The 27970-nt window shown below is 40.9% G+C and overlaps 1 protein-coding gene across 2 annotated transcripts in view; it reads right to left on the reverse strand.

Annotated features, from left to right (window-relative positions):
* Positions 1 to 1405: 1405 nt before the first annotated feature.
* The window catches only part of LOC135093013 (uncharacterized protein C05D11.1-like), a 34750-nt gene continuing 8185 nt past the window's right edge, over positions 1406 to 27970 (reverse strand). The window contains exons 2-21 of one of the 2 annotated variants that reach the window (XM_063991860.1): positions 21155 to 21298; positions 16568 to 16762; positions 13405 to 13545; positions 12829 to 12929; positions 12070 to 12279; positions 11426 to 11548; positions 10994 to 11148; positions 10103 to 10202; positions 9043 to 9312; positions 8298 to 8555; positions 7917 to 8129; positions 7506 to 7748; positions 6780 to 6960; positions 6314 to 6420; positions 5601 to 5743; positions 5086 to 5272; positions 4315 to 4458; positions 3819 to 3979; positions 3465 to 3617; positions 1406 to 2427 (exon numbers count right to left, since the gene is read on the reverse strand). In XM_063991860.1, coding sequence (XP_063847930.1) covers positions 2373 to 2427; positions 3465 to 3617; positions 3819 to 3979; positions 4315 to 4458; positions 5086 to 5272; positions 5601 to 5743; positions 6314 to 6420; positions 6780 to 6960; positions 7506 to 7748; positions 7917 to 8129; positions 8298 to 8555; positions 9043 to 9312; positions 10103 to 10202; positions 10994 to 11148; positions 11426 to 11548; positions 12070 to 12279; positions 12829 to 12929; positions 13405 to 13545; positions 16568 to 16762; positions 21155 to 21227 — 3213 coding nt within the window. In that variant the 5' untranslated portion in view covers positions 21228 to 21298 and the 3' untranslated portion in view covers positions 1406 to 2372. Of the gene's footprint in view, positions 2428 to 3464; positions 3618 to 3818; positions 3980 to 4314; positions 4459 to 5085; positions 5273 to 5600; positions 5744 to 6313; positions 6421 to 6779; positions 6961 to 7505; positions 7749 to 7916; positions 8130 to 8297; positions 8556 to 9042; positions 9313 to 10102; positions 10203 to 10993; positions 11149 to 11425; positions 11549 to 12069; positions 12280 to 12828; positions 12930 to 13404; positions 13546 to 16567; positions 16766 to 21154; positions 21299 to 27970 lie in introns of both variants that reach the window. The other variant, XM_063991859.1, reaches the window with a different exon arrangement.

Here is a 27970-nt window from a genome sequence, read left to right on the forward strand (position 1 = left end):
CTGCTTCTATCCTAATAATAATGTTAATAATAATAGCACTAATAATAATAATAATAGATACAGTAATAATAATAATAGCAATAATAATAATGTCTCCAGGGAAGGAAGATAGAGAGATGACAATAATAATAATAATAATAATAGTAATAATAATAATAATAGGTGTCTCCATTGAAAGAAAGAGAGAGAGATAGTAAAAATAACAGTAAAAACAGTGTCTCCAGGGAAGAGATAGAGAGAGATAGAGAGATAGAGACAGAGAGAGACAGAGAATAGGAATCCAAACAAAACCCTGAGTCTGACCCTTATTTTTTCGGTCTAAGAGGAGTTCTTCCCCAACATTAGGTCGTTAGGCCATCGTCTGTGAGCCTAACGAGGTGATTAGGGTGAATGGCAAACTGTGCTGCATTCAGAAACACTTGGCTCTCAATATGGCTGTTTTCAAAGGCCACAGAGATGATTAGCTGGGTTCTCAAGAGTGTTTCTCCTGTTAAAAACGTAGAAATCTAGTAGTTAATTTGTCACTGCACTCGTAAAAACACACTTGAAAACCTGCGTCACTTCACCGCAACTTTTTAAAGGGCAAAGAGATGATTAGCTGGCTCTCAAGAGTGTTTCTTCTGTTAAAAATGTAAAAATCTAGTTAATCTATCACTACACACGTAAAAACACACTTAAAAACCTGTGTCACTTCATCACAGCTGTTTTCAAATGCCAAAGAGATGATTAGCTGGTTCTCAAGAGTATTTCCCCTGTTAAAAATGTAGAAATCTAGTTAATCTGTTACTACAATCATAAAAACACCCTTAAAAACCCACGCAACTTCACCACGACTGTTTTCAAAGGTCAAAGAAGTGATCAGACGAGTTCTCAAGAGCGTTTCTTCTGTTAAAAATGTAGAAATCTAGTTAATCTGTCACTAGAACCACAAAAAAAACACTCTTGAAAATCCCGTGTCACTTCAACTAGAGCCTTTTGAATGTAGTGGAGGTGCAGTGCGGGAGTGTCTCGGAATACGGCACCTGGCTTGCTATATAGAGACGTGTGTCCCTCTTGTCATCTTTAGTTAGGCTCCTGTGTGTCTAGGTGAAGAGAATGTTAGTGTTATTTTGGTTCATTGTTCAGCGCATGATATTTTTTTTTTTTCTTTTTCTTTTCCTAGATAATGAAAGGTAAGGAAGAGTGGATCTGTTTGTTTGTTTGTTTGTTTGTTTGGGTGTGTGTGTGTGTTTTATATAATGGAAGAAGAGATACAGTGAAAAAAAATTTGTTTTTTTTTATAATGAAAGATAAAAATGAAGAATGGATTTGTTTGTTTGTTTGTTTGAGTGTTTTTTTGTTTTGTTTGTGAAAAAAGGATTTGTTTGTTTTGTCCTTTTTTTTTTGGATAATGAAAGATAAAATTGGGAAAAAAAATTGAATTCTTGTTTGTTTTGATGATTTGTTTTATGCTGAAAGAAAAGATCAAATTTCCGAACCTGATGTCTTGTTTGTTTAGATTTTTTTTTTTTAGATAATGGATTTCTTGTCTATTAAAAATGACATGCTTTGCTCAGATGGCGGTGACTGAATGATGCGTTTCTTTCATGTTTTGTGTTTGGTGTTTGGTTTGCCCAATGATAGAAAAGAAATCCCATATCTTGTGCATCTCGTGCAGGCCAATCATTCTGACACGCGACACGAACAACAGTAACGAAAAAACACGACCCACAGCACAAATAATAATGATAAAAAATGACTTTGGCTACTTTGCTGTGAGACTTTCCAGGTCACAATGAGAGAGTCATGACAGAACATAACATTCACAATGGTAATAATAAAAACAACTGCATATAAATGATACAAAATATTAAAAAACTCTGAATAAACACTTGAATAGAATTAAATAGATGACTTGTGTGGATGCAAAGTGAATAATAATGATAATAATAATAATAATTGTGATAATACTGTGCAAAGTGCAATACTAGATAAAACAAAACTAGTGCAAAAAAATACGTAGCATTGATAATAACAACAATAATAATAATCACACAAAAAAAACTAGTGATAGAAAAAAATATATAAAAAAAATCAAAATGAAAAAAAAAACAGAAAAAAAAAAGAACCACTGTATAATTATCCCAACAAACACTTGGGCGGCCTCCATGAGCGGCAACACAAACACAGCAGGTGGAAGTGACTCAAATGATGGTCGCCAACTCTTCCCCCCCACACAACCTCAAAGAAAACACTTGTAACTTGTAACCTGTGCACTTTCTCCCTATGACCCTTGGCTCAGCTGATATGGTGGTGGTGGTGGTGGTGGTGGTGATGGTGATGGTGATGGTGGTGATGGTAGAGGTAATGGTGGGCGTCTCCACTCCCATCCATTATGCAAATCTACTGCTTTCCAGCGACTCCACCACTTTTAGCTTGTGTCCGAATCTGAAAGAAGATGTAATTTGTTATTTTTTGGGGTCAGGGTGATTAAAAAATAGGCCTACTGAGAAGAGATAGGCCAGGTTCGTTTTACTTCTCAGGAATTTACTATCTTTTCAATCTTTTTTTTTCTCCTTACATGAAAAAAAAGGAGGAAAATCAAAAGAAATAGTAGGTTAGGTTACGTCAACTCTTCTTTCCCCATTTCCTCTTCTTTATCTGTTCTCCTTAATGAAAAAAAGGGGAGGAATAAAAAAGAAATGGTAGTTTAGGTTAGGTTAAGTTAGGTTAGCTCTCTTCTTTTCCCATTTTCTCTTCCTTATCTGGTCTTTAATGAATACAAGGGGAGGAATAAAAAGGAATGGCAGTTTAGGTCAGTTTACATTAGCTCTCTCCTTCACTCGTTTTCTCTTTCTCATCTGCACTCCTTAATGAATAGAAAGAGAAAAATGGGAGAGAGAGAGACCATTGTAATGTATTTCTCATTAATCAAGTCCCTTTTCTACACATAATCTCTTCCCTATTTTTCCCTTAACACATAAAACAAAAACAAAACAAAAAAAAAATGAAAAAATAGATTAACTCACTTCAAGAATCAACTCCATTTTTCCACCATATTCTCTTCCCTAATGACACTACTTAACCCTTCACTGACAAGGACAACAACACCACAAGTAACACATGGAACACTTACCGGCACCTACAAGGGAGGAGGCAACGAAAAAGTATAGATTTCATGAATTTCTACCTTGTTTAAAGACTGTAAGTGGCTGAAGGATTGACGAAGTTGCCTCATAGTGATTAATTACGAGAGGAAGACGTGATAAATAGCAAAGGATTGGGAAATAATGAAGGAAAGGTGACAAGTATAGATTATGCGAATTTCTACCTGGTTTAAAGACTGGCTGTAGCAATAACAAAGAAGCCTCACAGTGATTAATTAAGAAACAGTGATAAATAACAAAGAACTGACAAATAATGAAGGAAAGATGATGAGTAGAAATAATTAATGCAAAAACAGAGAGACAAACAAACAAACTCACTTCTCCAGGTCCGTCACGGTCTCCTCCACGTTTGAGGGGTGACACACTATGACAGTTCTGGTGGTGTCAGGCTGCACTAGGGGGGTGAAGTACTTGAGGGCCACACGCTTCACGTCCTCTAGGGTCACCTTGGAGATGCGGTCGATCAGCTCTCTGGCAGGAAGGAAAGGTGGTGAGTGTGTGTGTGTGTGTGTGTGTGTGTGTCAAATCAAAGAATACAGGATTTTATACAGGTTATGTTTGTCATTCTGTCTATATACTACTACTACTATTGTCACTACTACTACTACTACTACTACTACAATTACTACCACCACTACTACAACTCCTCCTTCTCCTCCTGCTTCTGCTCACTTGGTGTAAGTCTGCGGCACCTTCCTGAAGTAGGAGAGGAGGGACTGCTGGGCCACGTCGGACACCACAGCCTCCCGCTCTATCACCTCAAAGATCAGAGAGCTCCGGGCAGACTCCAGCAGGGTGTCCTCCCAGCTGGTGGTGCCATTGATGTGGGATTTCTGTGGGTTTTGAAAGGCATGGTGTCAGTTTTGGGGAGTTTGGAAAGGTGTGGTGTTAGTTTTGGGGAGTTTGAAAAGTAACTTCCACTAGAACTATGAAAACACCCTTAAAAACCCCAGTAACTTCACTAAAGCCATGAAAACACCCTTAAAAACCCCAGTAACTTTAACTAGAGCCATGAAAACACCCTTAAAAACCCCAATAACTTCCACTAGAACCATGAAAACACCCTTAAAAACCCCAATAACTTCCACTTCCTGTTAATCTATCCCTTACACCTTTCCACATCTTCTCAGGGACTTTGACATCACTTAGGGTCACTGTACACACTTACAATGATACCCAGGGCCTCCTCGTAAGCCCTGGTAAGCTGGGCCGCCCTTAATAGCTTCAAAATCAGAAGACCCTGGGCAGGATTCAAGTAAAGGTTTGCAGAATAAGCCAAACCTCTTCCTCTGATTTCCTTCCACATTGGGCCCTGCGGAGCGGAGACGAGGTGTGCATGAGTGGCACGGGCGGAGTTATGGAGGGTAAGGTGGAAGGGGAGTGGAGAGTGAGAAGGGAGAGTGAAAAGCCATTGATAAACAGAGGAAAAAGTGGAATGTTTGCAAGTGGAAATTGAGAAAGGGACGTAGAAATATAAATAGATTAATAGAGTAATGTCTGGCAGTGAAAATTGATAAATGGAGGTACAAAGAATAACTAAATAGAAGGAAATTTGATAAAGGCAGTAAAATTTGGTAAATGGAGAGCTGTTAGGGAGTGGAAACTGAAAAAAAAAAGGAAAGAAGTGATGTGGGAAGATAAATAATGGAAGAAAAGACTAAAGGGGGAATATCTGAGAATGAAAATAAGGAAGGGAAGAACTGGATAAAAAAAAATGAACAAGGAAAGCAAGGAGAAACAGATAAATATGTCGGGAAAAGGCGAAATATTGTGAACGATGAAAATAATAATGAAAACAATAAAAAAAAAAAAAAACAACACAACAACAAAAATAAATAAACAAACCAAAAAACATACAAGCAAAACCTAAAAAAAAAAAAAAAACTTCAAAACCCATTAAAACCAATCCCAACCTAACCAAACCCCCCCCATAACAAACCTCCAGCTGCGTAAGGTACTGGATGGCAGTGAGAAGAGCCGGTAGGTCCCAATCTCTGTGCTCCGTGATGCTCCTCGTGGCCTGCACCAGGTAGGCTGACTCTACAGACCCCACGCCACTCAGAAACCCAGTATACTCGCCCAGGTTTTCGTAAGACTGCATGGAGCTGTCCGGGACGACGTTGAGGCTGTAAGGAAGAGAGTGGAGGAGTGAGTGTGTGGAAGTGTTTGGTAATGTAGTTGTTGTTAGGTTTAGGCTAATTGTGATAGGTTAGGTTAGGTTAGGTTAGGTTAGGTTAGGTTTAGCTATTAAGAGGTGATGAAAATACACACACACACACACACACACACACACACACACACAGAAAGACAGACAGATAGATAGATAAACATTTCACTGACCACTAACACACTTACAAACACACACAAAGATAGACTACACAGACAGACAGATAGACAAACAAACACTTCACTGACCACTAACACACACACACACACACACACACACACACTTACAATTTCTCCTTTCCCACGTTCGTCTTCCGGTCCTCGACAAAATCAGCCCAAGGTTCCAACGGGTCCATGTGCACGGCCAGCCTCTCCAGGTTGGTGGCCATGTGAATGGTGACTCGCTCCGGGGCCACAATCGCCTGTCGCACCTGTTGTTTGGGCCATAGGGTAATTAGGGAGGGCAGTTCAGTCGTTATGTGTTTGTTTGTTAAGTCAATGTGGTTTGTTATTGTTTGTTTGTTTGTTATTTTTTTTCTTTGTTTTTTTTCTTGTTTTCCTTATATGAGAAAGGTATAGAAGGGAGAAAAAAGGGAATAAAAGTAGATGATAAAGGGAAGGGATAAAATGATGAGATGAAAGAAAATGATGAAAGATAGGAAGAAATTAAATACACAGATAGAAGATGAGAGAATAAGAAAAGAAGAATAACAACAAAAAGAAAGAAGCTAGAAGGAAGAAGAGAAAATAAATGAAACAAAGAAACAGAAGAGAGAAAATAAATGAAACAAAGAAACAAGAGCGAAAAATTAAGGAGAAACAAAACAAAGAGAGAGAAAAAAAAAAGAAAAAAAAAGGAGAAAATAAAAGAAACAGAAAAAACAGGAGAGAATAATTAAGGAGACTAAAGAGAGAGAGAGAGAGAGAGAGAGAGAGAGAGAGAGAGAGAGAGAGAGAGAGAGAGAGAGAGAGAGAGAGAGAGAGAGAGAGAGAGACCTCACCTCCTCCAGTTCCTTCAGCACCTCCTCCTCCTCTGTCACCAATCTCTCCAACAGTGCGTTTAAGAACTTCTCCTGCTTCAGAATGCCCTGCTGGTTCTTGTTAGTGTCTGCAAATAAATAAAAAAATATATGGTTTTTGTGAATTTGAAAATGGACTTATGTGTGAAAAAAGGTAAAGATTAATTTGTTGGTTTTGTTGTTTATTTGAGGTAATAGAATCATTAAATCAAAGGACTGGATGAATATTGAGAGAAGAAAAGAACAGGAAGAAGGAGAAGAAGATATGATAATTACAAGGAATATATATAAACTGAAGGAAAGATTAGACAAATATAGACATAAAAAGAAGGAAAAGAAAAAAAAAGAAAAGGAGAAAAAGAAGGAAAAGAAAAGGAAATAAAAGAAGTGATAGAAGCAAGAAATGTAGACCAACTGAACACACAAATACACAAACACAACCACCCACCGTTCTTAAAGATAATATTGTTGAACATGAGGTTAAGCAGTTTGGGACCCGATCGTTTGAGGTCACCGATGGAGTTGACGAGCTTGTTGGCCTTCACCTTGACCCGCTGACCCACAAACTGACTCTTGTACAGGGCCTCCTTCAGCCACTGCACCCCTTTCTTGTACTTGGGCATCTCAACCTAAGGGAAGAGGAATATAAGGATGATTACTGAAAGAAAGGTGTTTGAGAATGTTCGTAGTGTTTTAGGATGATGTAAGGTGAATGTAAAGGAAGGGGTAATTGTAATGGCTAATTTAAGGGACTTTTAAGGGTGGTTTTGTGTTAATTGATAGTTTGACAGGTTGTAATTGGGGTTTTTGAGGGTGTTTTTCATGGTTCTAGCAGTTTAACAGGGTGTAGTTGAAGTTATTGGAGTTTTCAAGGGTGTTTTTCATGGTTTATTAGTTTAACAGGCTGTAATGGAAGTTATTGGGGTTTTTCAAGGATGTTTTTCATGATTTTAATAGTTTAACAGGCTGTAATGGAAGTTATTGGGGTTTTCAAGAGTGTTTTTCATGATTCTAGTAGTTTAACAGGCTGTAATGGAAGTTATTGGGGTTTTTAAGGGTGTTTTCATGGTTCTTGTGATAGAATACCCACCATCCCCTGTATCCTTTAAATCACTCTCCTCTGCTGTGATTCTAATAGTCCTATACACACACACACACACACATATTTACCCACCTTAAGAACCACTGCTACATTATTGCAGAACGAACCGCAGGAGAACTTGCTGCCACCGCGGAGAACCAACCCCACACTTGCATCCCGGCTTAGGGTGTCGGCGGCCAGGTCCTTCACAACCTCCTCGTAAGGCACCACAGTCCCGTCCCTGTTGATTGGCGACTCAAAGATCAAGTCCAGCAGCAGTGTGAGGTAGGGAAGCTTCTCTGGGGGTACTTTTGAGGTGTCCAGGATTGCTGCCATCTGGTGGAGGGGCCGGGAGTTAGCGGGAGGGACTGAGGGTGGTAAGAGAAGTGGTTCTGGGGGTGGAATGTAAGGGTATGTAGAAGTAGGGGTGTTTTAAAGGGTGAAATGTGGGAATAAGGGTGTTTTGAAGGGTGAAAAGTGAGACAGAGAGACAGACAGCCTTACCAACACGAAGTTTGAGTGGAGATCATCAAGCTGGAACTTAATGGGAAGGGAATTGAGACGGTGGCCAATCTGAGACGAGACGGAGGAGGAGGCGGAGGCGGAAGGCAGCGGACTGGACTCTTGGTGGTTGTTGTAGGCCGTGAGTGGGTGGAAGTGAATGCTATCCAACCCTGGCACGGGCACCAACTCCAGCATGTTTTTAGGAGGTGGGATCTGCGGCGAGAAATTAGGTTAGGTGGTGTTTGTCTGGTTTATTTGCGTTCGGGAGGTGTGTTTGGTTTCGTTTGGATTATAGGGGTGTTTTTTTGGGTTCTGAAGTGTTTGAATTTTAAAGTGTTTGCTCAAATTTGGCGTGTTTATGGTGTCTAGAAGTTTGCTCACCTCATTTGTCTCCTTAGCCTTCTCCACCTTCTCCTTCCACATCTTGAGCCCCTCCTCGCCCAGCTCCGCCTTTCTGGCCTCCACACGCTTCTTCTCCTCCTCTTCAAGCCGTGCAGCCTCAGCCATGGAGGGCACGCCGCGCACCACCACTGAGTGACCCTCAAGGAAGTATTTGCACAGCATGTCCGCCCAGTACTGGCACGACTTCTGGTTCAGCAGTGTCTCGTACCAAGCCTTCTTGTTCAGCCGCAGGTCCAGCTGTGGGGGCAGGTTAGGCTGGGTTAGGCTGGGAGGTGACGTATTGATTGGTTAGGTTTGGTTGAGTTTGGTTACGTCAGGTTAGGTTGAGAGGTGACTTGTCTGATCTGGTTAGGTTTGGTTGAGTTTGGTGACTGTTTGGTTAGGTTACGTTAGGTTAGGTTAGGTTAGGTTAGGTTAGGTTAGGTTAGGTTAGGTTAGGTTAGGTTAGTGAGAGGTGACCTGTCTGATTTTGTTAGATTTGGTTGGCATTGTGAAGTTTTGTGACTGGTTAGATCAGGTTAAGCTGAGAGGTCAGGCTAAGGTTGGAAGGACACTAGTAAGACTTGCTTCATCTTCCTCTGTACATCCCCATCTATATCATTCCTGAAACCCTAGAAAGGACACCTAAAGGCTATCATAACTTTTCTCTGTGTGCCGTCACACCCCAAACAACACAAGGATCCCCGGCACATCCCTCAGCCCTGCAGGACGCCGGCAGACTCACATGGTGGCAGGAGTTGCCATACAGGACGTCTCCGATGGCACTGTTGGCGATGGTGTCGTGGGGCACAGTCTCCAGGCTGGAGTCCTGCAGCAGGATGAGGTTGGTGAGGATGTCCTTCATGGTGTCCATGTCAATGGTCATCTCCCCAGACCCAATCTTGGTGAGGGTGTCCATCAGCAGCGGGCTCACACTGTTCACCTTGTCCTTAGGCACACCGTAGAACCCAAAGTAGCATGTGGAAATTGAGTTCTCAAAGCAGCTGTGGTGGACCTGAGGGGAGGCAGTGTGTGGTGGAGATTAGGAAGATGATGAGGAATGACTGTCACAGGTGGATTATGGATCTCTCTAAGCTTGATCCCTTGCTGACAAAAATTTTAGTCATCAACCATTATAGAGTTCTCAAAGTAGCAGTGGTGGACCTGAAGGGAGGCAATGTATAGTGAAGATTACGTAGGCAGTGGATTACAGATCTCTCTAAGCTTGTTCCCCTTGGTGACAAAAATTTACTCAACCATTACAGAGCCTCAATACAGCTGTGGTGGTCATGAGGGGGACACAGGCATGCAGGTACAGAGCATATAGTACCAGTTTTAATTCATTACACTGGTGGTTTTCGACATTCTTCCCGTTACGACACACCAAGCCAGGCAGTAACATGGCCAGACCACTGACATTGCTCTCTTCTCCAAAGTGTGTGGCAAGACAAGATGTACACCGCCATATTAATAACATCATTGCTACACTACTCTGTTCCCTGAAGCGTGTGGCAGAGCAAGTCGATTTCCCCCAGTGTGTGAGGCAAGACAAGGCAAACCCACACTAACTCTGCTTCCTGGAGCATGTAGTGGTAACCCAGACAGAAGGAGGAGGAATAAAGGGAAGAAAACAACAAAAAGACAAGTAAACTAAGAACAAGAAAGTAAAAAAAGACAAAAAAAACAGAAAAGAGGGAAAAAAATGTACTAAATCAAATCTTCAAATCACAACCTTCCCTTCCATCCCCCTCCCCTTCCATCTCCCCCCCTTTCTCCCCCACATACACACACACAAACATACTCACACTGCTGGCTAACGGGTCATCCACCTCCACAAAGATCTTGGGCAGCGGAGAGATGGAGGAGTGGGTGAGGTACTCCATCAGAACTGACATGCTGAACAGGCTGTGGAGGAGTGAGGGAGTGGGGGAGTGAGTCGCCAGTGTACTGTGGCTGTGTGTGTTGCTGTGGTGTGCTGGTGTGGTGTGCTGTGGTGCTAGAAAATAAGATGATAGAGTGGGAATAGAAAAATGGGAGGCGGTGGAGGAAAAGGAGGAGGAATTAAGAGAGAAATAGGAGGAGGAACAGAAAGGAAAACAGATGGAGGAATATATAAAGGAATACAAAGGAAGATCAAACAGCAACAGATTTTTTGGTCCTTACTCTACAGGGTGTGGCATAAGTTTGTGTGGATACTGGCAGAGGGGAAAGCACAGGCTGTTCTGAGGTGAAAATGTTCTGTGCACACAAGCATTCTGAGGCATTGTGTGGCCGTGGTGTGACATTCAAGTGTGGCCTGTGACAGACACAACGGCCGGGCCAGGCAGGTCACCGTGGCCGAGAAACACAATGTCCACACACTCCACATTACTTTGAGTTATGTAATACAATCTGACTGTATGCATTGTCACTGTCTTGGAGGAAAACTGTGATTTGACTAATAATCAGCTGATCCACCAATAGCCTAGCTCCTTCCTCCTCCCTGGCTGGGCAGTGCATGGTGCCAAACTGCCTGTTATCTCATTTGTCATTCATTACAACCATACTATCATTGTGTAATACTTATTGGTAATCGGTATAAGTGCACTGTTGTCACCCGTCTTGTCATGGATGCTGTAAACCTCCAAAACTTGAAAAAATCATACCTAACCCAACCCAACCTAACTTAATCTAACCTAACCTAACCCAGCACTCACTCGGTGATCTCGGTGACGGAGGAGGGACCCCGCCAGGCCACCAGCACCACTCCTGTGTCCTCCGAGTCACTAGGGTACAGCACCAGCTCATCCACTGACGCCTGAAGTGGTGGCACGGGGCTCTGCCAGGGCCGGGTGAAGGGGGGGCGCTTTCCCTGCATTGTGGGGAGAAGGTGGGTGAGTGAGTGAGTGTGTGTGTGTTTACGTATTGTTACTTGTTAAGAGGGTATTGGGTATTTGTGAGTGCCTGAGTGTATGAATGAGGCTAAACTTGACATAAACACACTAAAAACCCCTAATTTATCCATCAAAACCCCATTTCTTCCCTTACAATCTTCCCTTACACTCAAAAACCCCTTTAAACAACACCATTTCCTAACATATCATTCCTTCCAAGCCTCCCATCACCTCAGTACCACCCAACACACTCACCTTTGCAATAATCTTCTGTTCAATCGGCTCAAGGGCTCGGAACACCTGCTCAGCCCCCACCATGCCCGTGACGATGATGTGAAGGTTCTCTGGTCGGTAGAATGCCCTGTGGTATGCCCGAATCTGTGCAAAGGTGGTGGGAGTGAGTGCATATTTACCTAGTTGTATTCACCTAGTTGTGGTTTAGGGGGGGCATAATCTCATAGTATTTCATCTCTATATCTATCCAGTTTGGTCTTAAAAGCAAAGTGTGTGTGTGTGTGTGCATGTGTGTGTGTGTGTGTGTGTATGAGTGAGTTGGTTCAAGGTGATGACTGAAGTGGTGGTTTGTATCAAAACTTACATTTTTTTTTATCATTCTAGAAAGAGAAATAGATATAAAGAAAAAGATAGAATAGAACTTAATAAAAAAAAGACAAAACTTAACTAAGCTAAACCCAAATACAATCTAACATAACTAAACCCCAAACAAACCCAACCAAACCCAACCAAACCTAACCTAACCTAACCTAACCTAACCTAACCTAACCTAACCAAACCTAACCTAACCTAACCTAACCTAACCTAACCTAACTAAACCCCAAACAAACCCAACCAAACCCAACCAAACCCAACCAAACCTAACCTAACCAAACACTCCATACCTTCTCATTTGTAGTACTTTCTCTCAAATTCTTCATGATGCCACCTGTCTCAGAACGATAGCCGCTGCTGGGGGGGTACATGGCACGCAGGAGGGCCCTCAATGTTCGGTCTCCGTCAGTATTTTCCCTCCCCTGCATTTCCGAGTACACCACCCCTGCATCCTCGCCCTCCCCAGTGATGTGGTAGACCTCTGTGGTGAAGGCGGAGTCCTGTGGTGGAGTGGAGGAGGACGGGAAGGTGAGAAATGTACGTTATATTGAAGGCTATCTTATTTTCCCTTCTGTCTACTAAGGGTATTGGGTGTAAGGGGTACCCAGGTGGTTATGTAATGCAGTTTCTGGAGGGTAATGGAAAAAATATCCTTCTTATGGCTGGTGTAGTGCTATGATGCTTCTTTTCATTTGTGTTTCGATAATGTGCAAGAATGTGGCTGGTAACTGGGTGTTTTTGGTGGAAGGTGAGAAAAAATGGAAATATTTTATGATATTTTTCTTCTTTTCTTTCTTTCTCCTTCAGTTCTTGTTCTTATTTCATTATTATTCCTCTTCTTCCTATGATTATTGTTATTATCATTATTATTCTTGTTCCTCTTGTTACTGCTATTCTTCCTCTTACTCTTATTATTATTTTTATTAATCCTCTTATCATTATTCTTATTCACCTATTATAATTCTTTTCCTTATTATTATCATTACTACTATTACTACTACAACTACAATCACCATTACTACCACCACCACCACCACCACCATACTCACAGTAAGGGTAGGGTACAGCAGGTGGTCTACATAGATGGGTAGCAGGTTCAGGAAGCCCTCACTGCCTGCTGTCTGGACCGTGTAGGCTGTGTGGTCTGTGTCTGCAGCAGGAGGCGCAGCAGAAGGAGGAGCAGGAACAGGACAGACGTATTAGTTATTGCTTTTATATTGAATTGTGGGGAAAATGGACGAGGAGGACAAACAGGCAGAAGAAAGAGAAAGAATATACGAGGAGGAGGAGGCTTAGAGGAAGAGAGGAAGAGAGGATGTTTGGAAGAGCAAGAGGAAAGAGATAAAAGGAGGAGAAGGAGGAGGAGGGCAAGCAGGTAGAGAAAGAGAGAATAGGATAAAGAGGAGGAAGAGGTGAAGGATAAGAACAAAAAGAAAAAAAAAAGATAAAAAAAATACAAAAGAAAGCAAAATATGACAAAAAAAATAACCCACAAGAAATAATAAAACAATAGAAACAAAAAATAACAAAATCACGCAAACACTATCGTACAAAAACTTTCCTACCATCTCTCTCTCTCTCTCTCTCTCTCTCTCTCTCTCTCTCTCTCTCTCTCTCTCTCTTACCTGTCCATGCATTAGTCCCCGAGGCAAGACACCGGTTGGCTAAAAGGTCGAGAATGCCTTTGTACGGGTATTCCTCACTGCCAAGGAAAATAAGGTGTTCCAGCGTGTGAGGCAGTCCATCATCATCATGGGCCTCTGTGGCTGTGGGGAGAAATATATATAGATAGGTAGATAAGTAGGTGCTTCGGTAGTTAGGGGAGTTTAATTGGTTGTTTTGTTAGTTACAGGTGTTTTTTCTTGTTAATTGGTGCGTTAGAATGTTAATGTGTGTGTTTGTTATTGGGTTGTCGGAAGAATGAGAAGGGGTTAGGTGGTGCGTGGAATGAATGGGATAAGGTTTATTCATTCTCCACTTCCCCCATCCGCCTCCTATTTCATAACGATCTAGTGGAAATTATTGTGGCTTTTTCATAAACTACACTGATAATAAGTAAAAAATAAAATTGCATCATGGGTGTTTAGTAATCTTTCTAGCCTGAGAAATAAATATACTGATGAGTTAAGATACGATTTAAAAAAAAAATATTGTGGATGAGAGAGAGAGAGAGAGAGAGAGAGAGAGAGAGAGAGAGAGAGAGAGAGAGAGAGAGAGAGTTCAGCCTTCCAGAAATAGCACACATAAAAAAAAGGATAAAAAAAAGAGAGAGAGAAAGGAAGTGTATATGAGGCGTGAAGTTATGCAGGTAAAATATATGGCTGAACAAAAAGGGAAAAAACAGGCAGACTGCATCTCCACCCTTCCATAAATAAGAGAGAAACGAAGGGTACCCATTAATCTGTCATCCATTGCATAACCCAGGGAAAAAAAAACGGTGATGTGTATAACTGTACATGCAAACATAAAATAAATGAATAAATAAATAAGTAACTAAATACGTAAATAAACATCTAAAGAAAATGCAAATAAATAAAGTTAAGTGAATACATATATGGATAAGTAAATAGATAAATAATTAAATGATAAATAATTAAATGGGTAAATAATTGAATGAATGAGTAAATACAAGATTAAAATGCAGGTAGCGTTTTTTTTTCCGTGAATAGATAAAAAAAAATAATAATTAATCTGTTATCAAGGATCAGAGTTACCAATTTAGCACTACTCGCTCTCAATCAACTTTCTTTTCTTTGACATTATTTCATCAAAGCTTCCTCCATATCTAAAGCATTTCAGACATTAAATTTATAACGAAAAAATTAGTAATCACTTATAATAACGTTGAAATTAGCGGTTTTGACTCGAAATCTATCACTTTTCAGAATATTTGATCAAACATTACTGATCATCAAACGCCTTTAAAACATTAAATTTATAACTATAAAAATAGATGATAACTTAATATTACGTTTAAATTGATTTAAAAAATGTGGAATACTGAATAATATAACGCTATGTGGAAATTTGACTTGGCAATACTGACTGAGATTTTCCCGGTGGCGCGAAAACTACAGGACGATTCTCGGGTCAGTGCCATTTTTAATCCCCGCGTATCTCGACATCCTACTATTAACTACGTAAATTACTCTGCCAACAAATTATTAGACTGCCGATGTAGGAAAATACAAGTGATGGACGAGACAAAGTGGAGAAGTGGTGATGTTTTCGGTCTTCGAATGACGAGTGGATTTCTTGGCGGTAAATTTGAATTCGTGTGTTTTTTTTTTTTTTTCCCTCAATATTTGGAAGACGGCGCCCATCTCACCTGTCACGTGATGGTAAGTGTAATTAGCACCTGTTTGTGTGGTAGAGAGAGAGAGAGAGAGAGAGAGAGAGAGAGAGAGAGAGAGAGAGAGAGAGAGAGAGAGAGAGAGAGAGAGAGAGAGAGAGAGAGAGAGAGAGAGAGAGAGTATTTATTTTGTATTTATTTATTTGTTATATTTTGGCAAACTGCATCTCATTAATTTTATAACTTGATTTTATTGACTTATTTCGTGATCTAAAAATTATATATACTCGTACATTTCTTTTGCTGTTGTACTACTACTACTACTACTACTACTACTACTACTACTACTACTACTACTACTACTACTACTACTACTACTCATAATATTAATTCATGAGTACAAGAAAAAAAAAAAAAACATAATTATACATAAATTTTCCCAATATACATAATTTCTAGTAATATTTGGCAAGTTAAGCTTACGTTAGGTTTGGTGAGGCTAACACACCTTGAAGGCAGCTGTAGTGTGCCCAGATTGGTGAAGTTAGATAAACAGCCCCCTATTAGGTTACGTTAGGGGGGGGGGTGAAGGGAGCACAACCCCCCCCATGCTAGGTTAGGTTAGGGGGGGTGTGAAGGGAGTATAACCTCCCCCCACATGCTAGGTTAGGTTAGGGGGGTGTGAAGGGAGCACAACCCCCCCCATGCTAGGTTAGGTTAGGGGGGTGTGAAGGGAGTATAACCTCCCCCCCCCCCACATGCTAGGTTAGGTTAGGGGGGTGTGAAGGGAGCACAACCCCCCCCCCTCCCCTCGTGTTGGTTAGGTTAAGGAGTGCATATTTTAATTATATTTTCCCCCCCTGCCCATAACATATCCCTCTTATTAATTTCCCCATTACGGGTTACATTAATGAACTCAAAGTATGAATTAAAGTTATATTTCACTGGAGGAACACAAACATACACATACACAAGACCCAACACGACTCTGACAAACTACAATTAACTACATAAATTACTCTGACAACTAACTGCTTAACTGCCGATGTAGGAGTAAAACAAGAGAAAACACAAGCGAAAATACAAGTGAAAATATTAACTTTAGCAAACTTTAATCTGGTGTATTTTGTCACAGTATTGCCCGACAAACTCAACCCTTGCTGTCTCACCTTCCCAAACCTTACTGAAAGGCTTAAAATTTACCTACACTACCTTTATTTCAATTAACTCTATCCTATGAACCTAAATTTTCACCTGTGCTATTTTTTATTTTTGCCTTCACTTCACTAATCATTATTCATGAACTTGTGGTGAAATTTTAGATATAAACTATAAAACCTTATTTCACCCGCTAATTTAGCCTTGGGGAGGGACTGTACCCCTTGTATTTAATCACCACCAGTACAAACAAGTCAACGAGCAATAATAATGATGAGAAAACCAGTAGTTAGAGGGAAGGGAAGCAAAACAACAACACAAACATCAAATTTCCTTACCTAGCGTGAAATATCCGTTAACCAGCGGCCCCTCGACCCTGGCCAGCACGATATGCAGTCCGGTCCTCTTGCTCCTGTATTTGGTAACCGGAACCGAACCACTTGCCAGGTACTCGCATATAAACTCATAATTATCGCCTAGATTAGTGGTGTTCCCTTGTCGCTGACGGTGGTGGGTGTTGGGCGCCGCCATGACTACTGCAGGAGATGAGATGCAAAAGTGGTGATGGTGGTGGTGGTTTGTTTTGGTTTGTGTCCGTCTGTCTGTGTGTATGAGTGTGAGAGAGATGCTGCGGTTTTAAGGGGGGGACTGCTGTGTTTTGGTTTGGTAATGTTGGGGTTGTCTGGGAAGTGAGAGGGAGAGGGTTAAAAGGGGTTTGATTTGTTTAATGAGAGAGAGAGAGAGAGAGAGAGAGAGAGAGAGAGAGAGAGACGGATGTTACCTGAATGACAACGAAAAATGGAAACTAATCTCTCTCTCTCTCTCTCTCTCTCTCTCTCTCTCTCTGATGCTGCATATTTTCCTTCCTCTGTCCCTGTTTCTTCTTCCTGGATTCGTCCCTATTGTGTTTATTCATGTCTTTCTCTCCATCCCTTGTGTTTTTTGTATACAATGTGTGGCGTGGGCGTGACGGGACTCGCAACGATAAATGATAAATGGATGGAGTCACTGGTATTATTCATGTCTTGTCAGCATCTTTGTGTGTGTGTGTGTGTGTGTGTGTGTGTGTGTGTGAAATATATTATGTGGGTATTGTGTGGTATTCTCTCTCTCTCTCTCTCTCTCTCTCTCTCTCTCTCTCTCTCTCTCTCTGTTATTTCAGTCACGATTGATGGTAATTTTGTGTGTGTGTGTGTGTGTGTGTGTGTGTGTGTGTGTGTTTACTTTTGTCCTTCTTATCATAACATTTATCAGTTATATTGCTTCGTGTGTTTGTTTGATAATTTTATTCATTTATTCTTTCATCTTTGCTGTTATTTCTATCTCCTCTTTTTTCTTTCTTTCTTTCTCATGTTTTTTCATTTATTTTTTTTTATTTTTCTAGTTCATTCTTTCATCTCTATTCAATTTATAGTTTTATTCTTATTTATTTGTTTATCTTTATTATTATTATTATTTCCCTTGTTCGTTTTATCTTTTATTTTTATCTATAATTGTATTCTTAGTTATATATATTTTTTTATCTCTTATTTCCCTCGTTCGTTCATCTTTGTGTTACTATTTTCGTCCTGTTCTTCCTTTCACATGTATATTTTTTTTCTGTTTGTTTTGTTCTTCTGTTTCTTTTCTTTCTTGTTATTCTGTATTGTTTCCATTCTGTCTGTTCCTATATTCCGTTTTCTTTCATTTTCTTTTCTTCGTCTAGTTTTGCTTGTGTATGTATGACTATATTTTTTTTTATGAAAGATTTATAGTATTTTTTTTTTCTCTCTCTCTCTCTCTCTCTCTCTCTCTCTCTCTCTCTCTCTCTCTCTCTCTCTCTCTCTCTCTCTCTCTCTCTCTCTCTCTCTCTCTCTCTCTCATGCAAGAAGCAAAAGAAGAATAAAATTGAATAAATGAACAACAATAATTGAAAGATGAAAATGGAGCGAGGTGACGAGTAAGAGAGAGAGAGAGAGAGAGAGAGAGAGAGAGAGAGAGAGAGAGAGAGAGAGAGAGAAAGCTGCCATATATGTAGAGAAAAGAAAGACAATCTATCCATCTCTCTCTCTATATAACAAAAAAAATAAACAAATAAACAAACAAACAAACAAACAAACAAACAAAACATAACGTATTTACGATGACGGACGGAACTGAACACTTAAAGCTTTATATGGAGGCGAGGGGAGGGGGAGGGGAGGGGGGGCGGTGTGGAGAGGGGGGCGGAGGGGGGAGGGGGTGCTTGTTATATATAGAAAGACTGTGAAAAAAATAAATAAATAAAAAAATTCAGTTATTTATACAGGGGCTAGATTGAGGTCATGTCCTTTATATTGAGGGAGGAAGAGAAGCAAATTAGTTTCCTTGATATATCTATGTATGGGGAGGGGAGGGGAATAGGGGAGTTATTATTTAGAGAAAGAGAAAGGGGTGTGTAACTATGTAAAGCTGGGGAGGGGAGTAGGGGAGAGGAAGATGGGGACAAGTTTATGTGTAGAGGGAGAGAAAGAGGTGCATGTGTACAGAGGTATGGGAGGAAGGAAGGGAGATATGGGAGAGGAAAGGGAGGGGAGGGGAGGAAAAGATTAGGAGAAAAAAAAAAGGAAAATCTAAGGGGTATCAGTTTATGAATAAACGTATGTTAGTTAAAGGTATATGGGGGAAGGGGGAAGGAAGGGGAGCAAAATATATATATACGATGAAATGGGAGGAGGAGGGGAAGAGGAAGGAAGAGAGGGGAGGTATATGTTACAGGGGGAGGGGGGAAGTAAAAAGCGCTCGTCTTTACCCTCCTCTTTACCTAACAACAAGAAGACCTAAAGAAGAATTGATATATAAAGCAAGAGGGGCAGTTTGGTGGGGGCAGGGGGGGCAGGGGGGGGGCAGCCAGCATCAGGAGGGGTGGGGTGGGGGTCAACCAAACATTCATTCCGTCACTTGCCTATCAGCAACAACATAAAAACAGTGATGGTATGTATAATGCAGAGGGTTACACACAGATTCGCTTGGCGTTTGAATGTTTATTGGTGTCTGTATCCGGATTCGTATTCCCTGGTATTCATTTTTTTTTTTTTTTGTATTTTTCATTTTTTTATTTGTCGATTTGTTGTTTTTTTCGTTTTTTTCTCTTTTTTGTTTGTTTGTTTGTTTGTTTGTTTGAAAGGATTTGTTGTACTTTGCATTTCAGTGTTTATAATCTCCGATCCTATTTACTTCTTACGGCTTTATCTTTTATTATTGCTATTATTATTATTTTCATCATTACCATCATCATCATCATTATTATTATTTATTGTGTCTCTTCCTTTCTTCCACCTTTTTTTTCAGAACTTTTTTTTATTTTCATTTATCTATTTACTATTTTTATAACCGTATTTAAATTTGTACCTTTGTCCACACTAATTATTGTGTATATCATTTCTTGTATCCTTCTTTAAATGTCTCTTCTTCTCTTTCTCGCCTTTTTAAATGTCTTGTTGTCTTTTCTCCTTATAAAACATTTCTTTTCTTCCTTTTTTTAAACATCTCTTCTTTTTCTTCCCGTTCTGAAACATCTCTCCCTCTCTTCTTCTTCTTTTTTTCAAATCATCTTTTCTCTCTTTAAAAAAATCTCTTCCATTTTTAAACATTTCTGCTTTTCCATTTTTTTTTTTTACATTTCTGCTCTTCAATTTTTAAACATTTCTTCTGTTCCTTTTTTTGTTTTGTTTTGTTTTTAATCTCTCTGCTCTTCCCTTAGTTAAAACACATCTTCTCTTCTCTTTCTTAAAACACATCTTCTCTTCTCTTTCTTAAAACACATCTTCTCTTCTCTTTCTTAAAACACATCTTCTCTTCCCTTTCTTAAACACATCTTCTCCTCTTCCCTTTCTCAAAACACATCTTCTCTTCCCTTTCTCAAACACATCTTCTCTTGTCGTTCTTAAACACATCTTCTCTTCCCTTTCTCAAACACATCTCTTCTCTTTCTTAAAACACATCTTCTGCTCTTCCCTTTTCCACAAGAATTCAGAGCACACCACACTGCGCCCCTCATTCTTAAACATACCCCGTTTACATTCAATTTAGACCATCTCTTCCTGCCTGCCCTTCCCTTCTCCCTCAGAACAGCTCGGGAGGCAACATAGCATAGATCAGTGGAGGGCTGGTTACGAAATCCTATAGCGTACTGTGGTGGTGGGCTGCCTCTTGAGATGGTGTAAAAAAAGGAAAGCTGCTACGCTGCCAAGGTCATCATCGCCAGCTCCGTATAGACAAGTGACCGAAAGGAGAGATACTGCGGCCCCTGTAGTTTATTTTAGGTTCTTGTCTCTTGTTGATTTAGAGCTTGTGTTTTTTTTTGTTTTTGTTTTTGTTTGTGGTGTTAGAATAGAAGGGAAAAGATGAAAAGTCCTGTAATATTGTTTTTTTTATTGTTAGTACTTTTATTTACGTGGTCTTGTGAATAAAGGCATGTTTTTGTTGTTCTCTTGTGGCATAGTGAAAGGGGATATGCTGAGACCACTGCTGTTTCAGTTTTAGCTAAGTGATTGGTGAAGGGAGTATATAATCAAGAAATACACAATAAAACATAGGAGGTTAATGAGAAATGAAGGAAAAAATAACATAACCAAAAAAACAAACAAACAGATAACAAGATTACATAGTGACAAGGTAAACTATTAGGTAAATAATTAATTAGAAACATACATAATCAAGAAATATAGAAAAAAACATAGAAAACTAATACAAAATGAAGAAAAAAAAATAGATAACGTAACAAAATAAAAAAAAACCGATCAACACAACCCTTTACTCACACACCAATGAAACAAACAAACAAACAAACAAACAAAAAACAAAAACAAACAAATCCCAACATACCAACACAACAGCAAGGTAAACTACAAACAAAAATAGCCAAAAAAACATGTTCAACACAACAGAATCCTATAGCAACATACCAGTGAGAGCAGCCAGTAGGGGGAGCAGACGACTGTAGGTCATGGTGGCCTGGGTTTGTCTGGTTGAGGTCATTCAAGGTTGCTCACTCGCTCCTCTCCTCTTTTCCTTCCCTCCCAAAGTTAAAATTCTCTCTCTCCGCTTCTCTGTACGTGGGTAGGAGAGAGAGGCATAGGGGTGTGAGTGGGTGGGGAGGGGGAGACGAGGGGGTATTTGAATGAAGGAATAGTGAAAATAAGGGAAGATAAATGAGTGGGAGAGGTAATAGGTGGATAATTCTAGGGAGTTGTTGAATAAAGTGATGAAAGGATAGAGGAAAGGTGAATTAGAGAGGGGAGGTGAGAGTGGGGGAGTTGAATAAAGAAATAGTGAAAGAAATAAGAGAATAAAGAGGAGGTAGAAGAGGATAAATGGAAAGAATATGGAAGGAGGAATAGTTGAGTAAAGATATGGTGAAATAAAGAAAATAAGGAGGAAGACAAATATAAATGAGAGTAAAAAGAAAGAAAAATGGACGAAGTAAGATAGATGAAATAAGAAAATAAGATAGATGAAATAAGAAAATGATTGAAACGTAATGGGGAAAACAGAATAAATGAAAGGCGAAGGAGAGGAGAGTGAATGGGGAACTACATTAATAAAGAAATAATTGAATGAAATATGACGAAGGAAGGAATAATGGGAAAATAAAAAAAATATAGGAAAAGAGAAATTAAGTGATAAAAGGATAATTGATTGATAAATGAGAGAACTGATGAAGGAAGTAGACGAATGAGAAATAAAAGAGATAAAAGCGTAATTGATGAAAGAAGTAGATGAATAAATGATTAAAAAAAAAGGATATTATTGAAAGAAAAGAGACGTTGGTTGATAAAGATGAGACTTAACGATAGATTGATTAAATGAGGGAGAAAATAGATGAATGAAAATAATTGAGAGAAGAGGAAGAAGAAGAAGAAGTGTTGATATAGAAAATACATAAAAAAAACGAAAAAGAAAAGAAATAATAGGAGAAAATGAAAAAATATATATAGATGAACGAATTAATTAGCTAAAAAAAACCTGTAATTAAAAGAAAATGGAAAAGTAGGAATGAAACTGAGTGATAAATAAATGAACAACAACAACAACAACAACAAAGAGAAGAAAGACCATAAAGGAGGAGGAGGAGGAGGAGGAGGAGGAGGAAGAGGAAGAGAAAAACACCCTCTTGAAACTCTACCTATTTCAGCGAGGCAAAAGAAGGAGGAGGAAGAGGAGGAGGAGGAGGAGGAGGAGGAGGAGGAGGAGGAGGAGGAGGAGGAGGAGGAGGAGGAGGGCCATCACCACCACCACCATCGTCATCATCAGCAATATGGCGTCTCTCCGGAGGTTCCTGACAGCTAAACTTAAACATCTAAGGACATCGCAAGTGGTTCCTCTTAGAGAGAGAGAGAGAGAGAGAGAGAGAGAGAGAGAGAGAGAGAGAGAGAGAGAGAGAGGGAGAGGGTTAGGTGAAGACTCAATGCTGTTTTGAAATAATAAATAATAAATAAAGGGAAAGGTTAAAGAATGAAGGAATAGATGAAGGAAAAGATAAATGATGATGATGATGATGATGATGATGATGATGGTGGTGATGATGATGATGATGATGGTGATGATAGTGGTGACAGTAATGGTGATGGAAATAATGGTGGTAATGAGAGGAATGAGACAAATGTAACGATGATATAGATAAATTAATCTCTCTCTCTCTCTCTCTCTCTCTCTCTCTCTCTCTCCTCCTCTCTCTCTCTCTCTCTCTCTCTCTCTCTCATTAACACCAGTAATTACCGCCGTTAAGTAAGCATAATCACAACAACAACAACAACAACAACAAACAAACAAACAAACAAACAAACAAAACAATTTCCTTTAAAAACTGACGTAGTATTTCCTTATAATATTGCAAAATGAGGAAAAAAGGACTGGAGGAGGAGGAGGAGGAGGAGGAGGAGGAGGAGGAGGAGGAGGAGGAGGAGGAGGAAGATAAGTTTGCTTTGCGCGTTTTTCGTCTCCGTACTTCATTTGTTTATTTTGTTGCGTGAATGTGGGATAAAATTGACCTTAGGATGCGCAAGGAGAGGTCAGGCCAACTCTTAATATGACCTATTTAGTGAGAGAGAGAGAGAGAGAGAGAGAGAGAGAGAGAGAGAGAGAGAGAGAGAGAGAGAGAGAGAGAGAGAGAGAGAGAGCATTATATCCTAGGATCTAAGAAAATAATTAAAATATCAAATGTCCTTTTATTTATTTCAGTGTTTTGTCTTTTTTTCTTCATTTCCTCTTATTTTTCCTTTATTTTCCTTTTTTTCCTCTTATTTTCCTTTATTATTGTTATTATTGCCTTCTTTCTACTTCACATTTATTCTTTCTGTCATTTTTTTCATCATTTAATCAGAGAGAGAGAGAGAGAGAGAGAGAGAGAGAGAGAGAGAGAGAGAGAGAGAGAGAGAGAGAGAGCCACCACCACTCTACTCTCTCTCTCTCTCTCTCTCTTTTACTCAACCCGTTTTTATTGTCCATCTAAATTATTTCTAAGTGGCTCTTCACTCCCCACTAAAACAGGATTATGTTACCTGTCTATCTCTCTGTCCGTCTGTCTGTCTGTCTGTCTATCTGTCTGTGTCTGTCTGTCTGTTTGTCTATCTGTCTTTTTCTATTTGTATTTAATTGTGTATCTGTCTGTTTGGATCCCTATCTACCTGTCTGTCTGTCTGTCTGTTTGTCTGTCTGTTTGTGTATCTACCTGTCTGTCGTTTTTCCTGTCTGTCTATCTGTCTGTCTATCTAGCTATCTATCTTTTTCCTATCTATCTGTTTGTGTCTGTATCTATCTGTCTATCTGTCTTTTTTCCTCTGTCTACCTGTCTGTCTATCTACCTGTCTGTCTGTCTATCTTTCTCTACGTATCTTTCTATTTGTACCTATCTATTCAATTGTCTGTTTAAATATGTATCTGTTTATATCTTACTGTTTGTGCTACCTGTCTTTTTACCTGTCCATACGTGTCTGTCTGTCTGTTTGTCTACTGGCTTTGTTTACTGGCTTTACATCAAGTACGATAGTTTTCATTGCAGTGTATGATAACCTCACTCTTTTTTTTGTTTTTTTTTCACTGGGTAACTTCAAACATCCCAACAAGATGGCGTCGTTGCTTAAATGAATCCCTTTACTTCTCTATTTTCCTTCCCATTTCTGTTGTTATGAGTTCTTTTTATCATCATCCACTTTTATTTATTTATGTCTTCCACTGGGTGCCTTCAAAACATCCCAACAAGATTTATTTTATTTTATTTTATTTTATTTATTTATTTAAAGTTCCATGCAAGTCAAGTTCCATGCAAAGTTCTAATATGATTTTTGTAAACACCTCTTTATTTTCTCTCTCTTCTTTCTTGTGATGCAGTTCTTTTCATTCTTATTCCTCCTCTTCCTCTTATTCATAACACTTGGCTATGAAAATTTATGTATTGTTTGTGATTTTATTCATTATACTGATGGTGGTGATATTAGTATAAGTATTAGGTGGAGGTGGTGGTGGTGGTGGATAGATAGATGGATAGATACAGTAATGGGTGGATTGACTGATAGATGGATAGATAAATTAATAGATACGCTGAGTGATAAATGATAGACAAATTAACTGACTGAAGGAATTACAACCAGTCAATTAATTAATCACACACAGCAGGGAACGGGGGGGGTCATCTTATCACCTCCCTCCATTTGTTACCTCATCCCTCCCCCCCAACCCCCTTACGACGTCACAGGGGGGGGGGTTCCCGGTGGCGCCACTCAGCAGATTCTCCCCATACTGAGTGACTTCCAACACCACATATTAGCTTGCCCCTGCCACCACCTTATCGGGGGCAACATAATTCCATACGTGTTCTGAAACATTTCTGCGCCGCACCTCCACTACGTTCCAGAGGGTTTGGTTGGTGATACTGGTCGTTAAGGGTGTTTTTCTATGGTTCTACTGGCAGGTTGATAGGTTTTCTACATTAATAATAGGATAGACAGGCATAAGAACCTGGGTAATTGTCTCTGGCCTTTGAAAATAGTCATGGTGAAGCGAGAAGGGTTTTCAAGGATGTTTTTTTGCGTTGTAGTGAGAGATTATTAAGATTTCTTCATTAACAACAGGAGAAGGAGTCTTGAGAACCAGTGCAATCAGCTCTGCGGTCTTTGAAAATAGTCATGGTGAGACAGCGAGGCGTTTCTGAATATGGGGTTGAGTTAGGTGTGTTTGGCCAAAGAGGGCGTCCACAGGCTGTGCTGATGGCGAGCCTTGATGCAGTCTCTGAACTGTCACTGGTTTGGTGCAGAAACACGCCAGTGACAGCCATTGCTTCTGTAAGGACACTTGCTACCAGAGGCATTGGTCCACCTGTTGAGATCAGCAGTGTGTCCGTGCCCCACATCCACAAAGTGATTTAGGGACCTCACGTGGCTCAGGTGCAGATGTTATCGTGCTTGCCGAGGCACGGACAATGTCACATCCTCGTGGTGAATGAGTCCCTAACACCGCGGGCCAGGGCAGCCGCCATCAACATTCAGGATGTGACCTCCCTTGTTATGGGCGACGCCACCGGGATGTGTGAAGTTTTCTCAAGATGTCGCTGTCCTTCCCTTCCCCCTGACAAAGTGTGTTCCACCTCCTAGCAAGCATCCAAACACCCAGACCTTGGTGCTGTGCCTCAAGACCTTCACTGCTAAACAAAGGCTTTACTTCCTTGCGCAACGCCTCAAGGGCTTCCTCCAGACCCTCCAGCCACTCCGCGAGGACTGGTGTGCATCATCGCCACAAGCAAGACTGGTGGTGTTGGTGTCGCCAACAGACTCTGGCCAGTACTCTCTCCGGCTCAGAGCATCTCCATGCTGCTGGCACGAGCACCAGCTGCCTCTGCGCCCCTCAGCCTCGCCACAGTCCCCCAGCCTTCGTCAAGAGATGGTGCAGCAGCCAGTGCCTGCCATGCAGCGGCTTGGTGGTGCCAGCCTGGGGGCACCACCATGCACCGCTGCTCAGAGTACTCAGCCCAGCAAGCTTCCCTGCCATTCACGCTGTGCATGACAGCCCCGTGCCGCCCCGCCTCCCACCAGGCCTGGCAGCGCGACCTTGGTCAATATATTTGCAGCGCCTGCCTCAAGGAAAACACCTGCGACCTTGAGCGTTCCTTATGCACTCCTTGGCAGGTTGAGTTTCCCGTTTGAAGGCAGCCTACGCCAGTGTAGGGTCATGGAGGATGCTGGGGACCCAAGACAGATGGGAGGTGGTCACTGCATACTCATGAGGCCCCGGCAGTCCTTCAGTCTCCCAGGAGCACTGTCACTGGGTGCCCGCACATTAGGATTCCTGTGGACTTGACACCAGACTTGAGTGATGCCATAACTGAAGTAAAGACGGCTGCCCTCTGGGAACCCACGCGTTTGTGGACGACACTGCCTCTAATACCAACAACTGTGATTGATCGCCTGGCAACCGCTGCGACATTGCCGTGGCAGGTCCATTGAGCCGCGGAGACCAGCACCTCCCAGTGCCGCCACATGCATTCAAGTCGCCTGGCTCAACGCTCCCACGAGGGGACCCAGGCCAGTGTGAAGTCAAGTCTGGCGCACGTCTTCGCTCACTCTGACATCTCAGCTATGATAGTTATGGAGTGTCTCGGCCTTTGTTGCATCATAAGCCTATTAATTGGATGGCACAATCGCCCCTCGTCCCGGGGTGGGGGTACTATCCACCACCACCACCACCACCACCACCACCACCACCACCACCACCACCACTCATTAAATGCATCTCCATTCAGTTCTTAAGCAATTCATTCCTGACTTCATCCTTCAGTTTAATTTTCCTTCCTTTAACCTCACCTTCACTTCCCCCTCCATATTAAGCAACGGTGAAGATCAGTGAGGTGTGCGTGCGTGAGCTGGCCTGTCAAACCTACCTCAGCCAACGCAGCGCACGTGACTCCCTCTGCCTGCCTGGGTTAGCTTAGCCCACCTCGCCAGTGACGTGTGTAGTGAAGGTGTGTGTGCTTGTGTTTGTTTATGCTTGCACCGGCCCTTGCGTGATGCTCTTTTCACCTCCTTTCGTAATGGTGGATGTAATTGTGTTCCACCTCATACACACACACACACACACACACACACACACACACACACACACACACACACACACACACACACACACACACTCTTTCCATACACTATTTTTAACACTTTTTATGTATATTCTGCATGTTATTTTGGTATGCACACGCGCGCACACACGTAGGCGCACACACGCATACACACATACAACGTCTTTCTATAAACTATTTGCAACTTGTGTGTGACTTTGATATGCACACACACACATGCATACACACATACAAGTACACTTCCCTCCATACACTATCTATGGAGTTATTTATAGCCTCTGTGTCATTTTGCAATCCACACCTGCACACACCTGCCCTATATATACCAGAAATAGCACCGTTTGCATCCTGGTCAAGAATTTGATATGTACACAAATACACTTACAATTACCATCCATACACTCTATAAATGTTTAAATTCTGATAGGCGCACACACACACACTCTTACACACATACACACACACACACTATCTCCTCATCTCATACATTATTCATGGCACTGTTGATCTGAAGATGAAGGTGAAGCTGCGGGCAAACGGTACACCAGGACTTGGCCTCAGCGTTCATCTCCGTCTCTTTATCATGGTGACTTCCCTAATTCAGCAACAAGGGACAGTAGGACCCAGAATATAAGGAAACTGGGACTTTGATTAG

The sequence above is a fragment of the Scylla paramamosain genome, chromosome 41 (genome assembly GCF_035594125.1).
Source record: "Scylla paramamosain isolate STU-SP2022 chromosome 41, ASM3559412v1, whole genome shotgun sequence".
In the NCBI taxonomy this organism is placed as follows: Eukaryota; Metazoa; Arthropoda; class Malacostraca; order Decapoda; family Portunidae; genus Scylla; species Scylla paramamosain.